Source organism: Frankliniella occidentalis, unplaced genomic scaffold, assembly GCF_000697945.3.
Source record: "Frankliniella occidentalis isolate FOCC.00 unplaced genomic scaffold, Focc_3.1 Scaffold459, whole genome shotgun sequence".
Lineage (NCBI taxonomy): Eukaryota > Metazoa > Arthropoda > Insecta > Thysanoptera > Thripidae > Frankliniella > Frankliniella occidentalis.
In genome coordinates, this window is record NW_026267577.1 from 126,269 (window position 1) to 133,524 (window position 7,256).

The window sequence follows — 7,256 nt, forward strand, 5'->3', positions numbered from 1 at the left end:
CGCTTATATAGCTTTTAAGCAAAAGAGCGGGCTAAAAAAGGACAGACGGAAGAAGCAAAGGCGAGTATGAGAAATATACGGTGGTGCGTCTGTTCCACGGTCGTATCAAACGGTTAAACGGGACTTGTCTGATGTCTAAATTCGTCTGAGAGTTAATGACAGTAGTTCTCACTCTCAGGCGACGCAGAATATCTAGTTTACGATGGATTACGTTCAAGCGGTCCCAAGGCGCACCGTACATTTCTCATAGAACGCTTTGCTTCTTCCGTCTCTTCTTCTCTCTCTTCGGCTTACCGGCATGGTCTATAGACCACGACTGTCAGCGTCTTAGCTGCCCAACTAGGTCGTTTTAAACACTTGATACAGTTCCAGGTCAATGCAGCCAAGCGTCCACTGCGAATTGCAGGAAATTTTGAGGAAATTGAAACATGCAAGAACGTAAAGGTCTTCCTGCAAGTCAAAAATGTGACCTACCGCAGAGAGAAAAATGGAATCACCCTTGTCGACGCTCTTCTACCTACCTCCAAAAATTTGAAGTCACTTTCAAAGGTAAGATCAAATCAAAACGGAAACCATTAAAGCAAACGGTCACACTAAAAACTACGTGTCTATATCCTGAACATTTTCCATGGACGATGTCGTAGTCGTACAAATAGAATTCAATAATGCAAAATTTACCTGGCCTGCGTAGTGGCTTGGAATTAAAGAAAGAGCAAGAGTAGGTGATTTTATATAGAAGATCTTTTATATGTAAATGCAAGCTGATTTTTAAAAAGTTTCTCTGACTCTTTAAATTGATTTTTATTGTATTTTACTGTTTTTTTCCATATTTTTAAAAAAAAGTCGTACTTTAATTCTTATTGAGTTAAGTACCCCCACCCCTACTACCAGCCGGACCTTCAACCGCGCTCTGGTCTGGTCACTGTAGTCAGCCCCCTCATAACAGGTTGTTTTAGTGACTAATGTACTTGAGAAAGTAATATGCCTATGCCATACAATATATTTGGACGTTCCCAACCAAATTTCTATTTAAAAAAGATCGAAGAGTAGGAATTAGAAATTCCAACTCTTTGCTTTAAATGGTTTCGAATCACTTTTCAATTCTGTATCAAATGGTGTAGTCAGTTTTGACCTTACTGCAAAGATTCATCGAGTTTTACTTTATACCCCCTCCTACAGAAGAGCTTTTTGCCCGAAATTTTTAGAAAAATTTCTATTTCCTAAACCGTTTGAGCTACAGAGCCCACATTTGCTGAGCGAAGCGAAGCCCATGGTAAAACAGAGTGGGCACAGACTCAGTTTGGCTCTAAGACGAAATTTGAGCTACGGACTGTATTATCCTCTCTACAGCTAATATCTATGATCTATGTACACATATACAAAAATTCGGCCGTTACGGTACGGTAATGTTACCTCTGGAACTATGTCAAGCTCGGCAATTGGGACCAAAGGTCCTGGCTAGTGTAATCATTGTTTAAACAAATTTTAACAACCTTACCGATGATATTTGCATTTGCTTTTACGGTGTCGCATTCAATAATGCTTCCGGTCAAGCTCGAATGCAGAAGAATTCGAGGAAGAAAACGCAAACATGGCGTTGCTTGAAAATGGTTTCTTTTGTTTTCCTGTTGCATGGATTCTTGTATATTTCAGCTTTACCGGAATGTTTTATCGGACGATTTAAAAGTTTCTCTTTTTATTTTGCAGATTGAGGCTCGCGTAACAGACTGTGCTGATGGCGTGTCATACAACACATGTCAGTATGTTAACACTTACAGATTTACTTCAGGTCTCTGCAGGTTATTGACTAGTGACTCTATGGCTTGGTCAGGAGTTGTCAAGGCAATTAGTCCTCCAGTGCGGTGCCCGGTTCTTGCGGTATGTCACGCCTTCACATAATTTAATGTTTCTGTGAATGAAATCCCCGTTAGGAGTCAGGCTCATACGCCGTGACCCATCCGCAAAATAACAATTTTTACATAGGCTATCATATGGAAGAGAATACGGAACGCCGTAACAAGACTCCGTACTCTAAACGGAAACTTCCGGATCAAAATTAGCGGGACTTTTTTCGTACGCTGGCTCCGTGCCCACATTATTTTGGCATGGGCTTTTATGGGAAAGGGTGCGATACGCAAAGTACGGAGACACCGTAGGTCAATTGAACGGCATACCCCCAGAAAAGCGAGTTCTTGTTTTAAGCGTATTGTTCTTGCTCCAAGTCCCAAATGCCCTCAACTTGATCAAACCCCTTTGGTACTTGAAAAAGGCATTGGGGCTTGCAACAAATGCATGGGCTTAGAGACAAGAATACCTGCGATGGTGTCGATACCGCATTGTATTTGACATTTTAAAAATATGCCAAGGCGAATTCAAGTATTTGGGACTCAATCAAGTTGAGGTCCGGATGGACTTGACCCTTGCTACAAGGGGTCGCTGTTCAATAAACGCATAAGGGTGGGTCCCAGCGTTTTTTCACTTTACCCCCCCCCCCCCCCCAAGAGGCGCCATCTGGAAACTCGGCGGTGCCGACCGCAAGTCCGTGCGACCCACCCTTGAGGCTGTAGGACATATGTGCAGAAGAAAAACCAAGATGGCGGAGGCCAGTTTTTGTCAGGTCCCAGTTTTCTGCTATCAGAATGCGCGTCCGTCTACTCGCTCGCTGGTCGAGGGCTCTAAGGTGTCGGGCCCAGTCCTACAGAATGTCTGGGTTCGATTCCCAGTGGCTGTAGAACTCTCAAACGTTTTTGAGGGAAAGGGGGAAATTCGAGCACCAGGTACTCGTCGTGAGGGCCTAAAGCGAGTCCCAACGGATCTCAACTCAAGTCCCTGCATTCAATGCAGCACTGGATTTGAAACAAGATGTCGCTTTTCTGGGTGTGGTCGGAATCGGGTCCATTTCCGTGTATAGGTTAATAAGAACACCCGCATGACGTTCCCGAAGCGTTCCACCCCCTGCGAAAACCCAACCCCGTCCGCCTTTTCGGAAAAGTAGAAACCGACCAAAATTGTTGCGGCTTGGAATTGGAGCTCCAGAGAACAAGCGTAACTGGCAGCTGCGCGGAAAACTCGAGTAACTCCCTATCTACAAGCCATGCGTTACTCGAGTTCTCCACGCAGCTGCCGGTTACGCTTGTTCTCCGGAACTGTCTGACTTGCGCTAGTTGTATCGACTCGTGGGAGTTACGCTTGTTTTTTTCGGAGCCAACCACCTGTGGAATGAAAAATTGCAAACAGTTATTTACCTCAAAACTTGTTTGCATGTGTTTAAAGGGGAGGATTCGTGGGCGTCACCCTGGTGTTCCGCTAGCAACAAGTTGGATAAGTCAAGTCTGAACTAAAACCTCGTCGAAATGGCATGGGCGTCTTACCGACAAACCGCGTCAGCTTTGTTGCAGGCCAACTACGTCATGACAAATGGATCTCTAAATATGGCGGCAGTAGAACAATTTGCTGGACCCCTGTTTCCTAAACTTCTGGGTAGAACTGTTCTCGCCGAAGTGCGCGGATATGATGAAAATCGCGAATTGTTTGCCTGCATCTTGTTGAAGATATCATTTCTTAGAGTGCGCAACTGATCTGAACCACTACAATCTTGTTCATGGCCAAGCCGATTTCGATCGGGAGAAAAAATTGCGGCCACTTTGTGGATCCTGCAGATCTTGCCACCAAGCACAAGTTGGAGGCGTAAAACCAGTATTTTTACCATTTTGGACTTGTTCAATTATAGTTGTTTTTGGTTTTACTAGTAATACATGAGGAAATCGACTCCAAATGGATTTTAAAATGTTTCAGAGTGCTTTTTTTGTCTACAAATTTGTCACAGACCGTTTTTTGATATCTTTATTTGGTAATGAAGTATGAGGGAGATAAAGTAATGCATACCGGCACCAGTGCGCGGTGCGCTTGTGAAGAACTCCCGTTGCCTATTAGGCAACCGGCACAACATTTCAAAAAGTAGCTACATGATGTAACTATTTCTATTGTAGCTCAATACAAAATTACGATATCAAAATTATCTCAAGAACAAACCTGTGTAGAATCATGGTAGAATGGTAGAATGAAGTCAGCTACAAAATTTATTAAATCTTTGAGGGCGTTTTCCCGATAGATTTCTCGAAAACTCAGAAATTGTAAGATTTGAACATGTTCAAAATGACAAAATAGCTATTAAATCATGTAGCCACTTTGTAGCCTGCCCTTCTGCTTTAGAAAAGCTATCTAGCGGGCTTATGCAAACAACCTCGTGTCTGTCTGTGTGTCTGTTCCACTAGAAGGAGATGTGCTAGAGACTTCAAATTTTCAGGGTATCTTAAGGTTCACTCCTAGAAAACGAAACGCCTACGGCAAATCCTAACAACCAACTCTAAGGGGGTGAAAGTGTTTATCAATGAAAAGGGGGTAGGTCAAAAAAGTTAGAAAAAGATATTTTTTTATGATCTCGTAATGGGTAACTCGTGATAATAGACTTATCTGGGATAAAATTTTGTCCGTTTGGCTCTATCTTTTACCGCTTGGGAGCTGGAGGGTCTTTCTCTGACGAAAATAAGATAAAAATTGCTGTAGTGAACATTAAGTTGTAGAGGAAGGCCTCTAATTGCAAAGTGGGACCCCCCCCCCCCCCCCCTTAAGAAAGAAGTTCTTCTAAGCAGAGGTTGTAGTCACGGTGCGGCACCGTTACATTCCTTTCCCATGTCTAAGGGGCAAATTTTAATGACAACGGGTCTTAGCCGGCGCAGCGAAGCGGAGTTGACAACTCTGTTTGGCGGAAGGGTGGGCCTGCCTGTTGGAATGTTGTGTCGGTTGCCTCAGCGCGTTACGGGAGTTCTTCACTAGCGCACCGCGCACTGGCCGGTTTGCATTCTTTCATCTTCTGTACTTCATGACCAAATAAAGATATCGAAAAACGGTATGTGACGGATTTGTAGAAAATAAAGCCGTCTAAAACATTGACAAAGGCATTCACAGTCGATTTCCTCATAGTACTCGAAAAACCTGAAACAAATGAAAAGAACAAGTCCAAAACTGTAAAAACGATGGTTTTTCGCCTCAACTTTAGTTTTTTGAAACCAAACCTAAACAAACCCAACATATTCTGAAAGAGGACATCAGCGCGCTTTCCATGGTGAACACCCCGAATTTCCCCAGCAATATGTGTCTGGTTAAATTAATTTGTACAATATTCCGAACTTTGAACGGCCTTTGTTCGAAAACGGCTCGATGGAAAACCTCGGGATTCTGATATGTTGTTCTCCTTGGCGAGATCCACAAGATCCACTTTGTCTCGTCCGGCCGGAAACTTTTTCCGATCTTTTCCCCTTTTTGGTGCCTTGGCCATGTACTAATCCAACAATCGGTGGACTACTTGGAGGAAAATCAGGCTTTGATACATCCGAGAATATAAAAATAAAGAAACGACATGAGAAACGGGACGTCCACTGTTTATTTCTTTCACCATATCTGCATACAACACACTACTTTGTGCACCGTTATGTGCCTAATGCACAGAACTTTATTGTTATAGATATTTCAAGAAACTTATTGAAATAAGAATTAGGAATAATAAACTTAGTAACAATGAGGCCCTCTCGCAAGAAGTGACTTCTTTATGTAACATTTTAAGATATTAAAATAATAATGTTATTGTCCTAACATCTTTCACTTTGCTGGTATACCATATCCATGTTAATCCTATAACTTTTATTTCAAAGATTATCTTCAATAATCTGTTATTAAAAGCTATTTTAACATGTATTGACGTAGGTATCTTTGTTTTATTATGTCTTTAAACAATCCTTATTAAGGGGGCAGACCTGTGAAAATCATCGAAATATTCATTTTTTTTTTCATCTCTCAATAAATTCTTTGATCTTTCCTCTTTCTAATGCCGCAAAGCGGATGTTGAAATTCGAAAAATTGCGCTCAGGAGTAGAGATGGGCACTTTATGCGAAAAAAAACTTAAAATTATGCGCTGAAATTTGGCTTGATTATGCGGTAATTATGCTTTGGAAATATGGCAATTATGTGCCTATTATTCGCTAAAATAAGTACTTTCATGCGAAAAATGTGTGAAAAATGTTTAAAAATCACGCCCAAATTCACGCACTGTGCGAAAAAGTTCAAAATTCAACATTTCTTTGGCTAAGAGTACGATTATCCATTTCTTGAACAAAAGTGTCTTCAATAGGGTAGTTGCTTTGACCCAGTGGAGCTAAAGGGTGCACGAAACAAAATTTGGTGTACAGGCAAGTTGCCTTTTCTCTTGCTGAAAAATCCTTCTTTAGGCAGCGCTAAGGAAGAAAAATCATTTATTTCCGTCAAAAGACCCACATTTTTTAAACATACAGTTAAAACACGACAAAAAGTCTAAAATCGGGATAAATTTGCAGTAATTTCGCTATTTTATTCGTGGAAAATGCGAATTATGCGCGTATAATGCAAAAAAAACGTTATGCGGGAAAAAATGCCAAATTATGCGAAATTATGCGGGCTGGAAGTGCTCTGTACTATGGTCCATTAACACTAAAAAGTTGATATTTTTCCATTTTGAGCGATTCTAAAACATTATGCGAAATATGTGATCGCATAAAGTGACCATCTCTACTCAGGAGAGCCCAAAACGTGATGCGGGTGGCCGGGTGGCTGGACCGCTAGGGCTCGCCTGGCCGCTCAGGACAGAATTCACGACGAGGAAGGAGTCCTCTAGAGCCCCGGAATCTTTTAGGACCAGTTCAGTAAGTTTAAACTCGTTTTTCTCGGAATGACTTTTTGCAAACTGTGTGCAACCTCCAGGCCGAAGTTTTGGAGCTATCGACTTAATATTTGGCCCGAATGTTGTCCACTTATGTGCCCAGGATCTGACAAGGGCGATTTTTAGGCCCCCCCCAAGGGGGCCTTTCTGCTCGCGTGCGAGTGCTTCTTTTTCTTCCTCCCTCATTCATTAAGGTAGCGCGACTTCTGTCGTACAGATTCTAATAAAATTTTATCGAAAAATCAATCCAAAAATTAGATTTCATTTGACTATAGCCTCATTACAATCCTTCTGGCCAATTTTGAGAAAATTAAAGTTAAACATCGAAATTATCACAAAAATCGGCAAAATCCTGCCAAGCCAACAATGGTTCGCACTTCTAGCATTCTTTCTGTTGATCCCTGCGGCTTACATTTTCACTCAACAGTAAAACGTGTGAGACAAAAATTCAAGACCGAAAATTAAGCTTCCGAACGATATGTTCAAAATTTTCGTGCGACGTTC

At 41.8% G+C, this 7,256-nt stretch overlaps 1 protein-coding gene across 4 annotated transcripts in view; it reads left to right on the forward strand.

Moving 5' to 3' along the window:
- The window catches only part of LOC113214600 (uncharacterized), a 13,148-nt gene extending 7,723 nt beyond the window's left edge, over positions 1-5,425 (forward strand). Inside the window, exons 2-4 of one of the 4 annotated variants that reach the window (XM_052274874.1) lie at positions 367-549; positions 1,708-1,878; positions 3,274-3,541. In XM_052274874.1, the coding sequence (XP_052130834.1) occupies positions 367-549; positions 1,708-1,878; positions 3,274-3,336 (417 nt within the window). In that variant the 3' untranslated portion in view covers positions 3,337-3,541. Of the gene's footprint in view, positions 1-366; positions 550-1,707; positions 1,879-3,273 lie in introns of all 4 variants that reach the window. The other 3 variants (XM_052274872.1, XM_052274873.1, XM_052274871.1) reach the window with 3 other exon arrangements.
- The last annotated feature ends 1,831 nt before the right edge of the window (positions 5,426-7,256 follow it).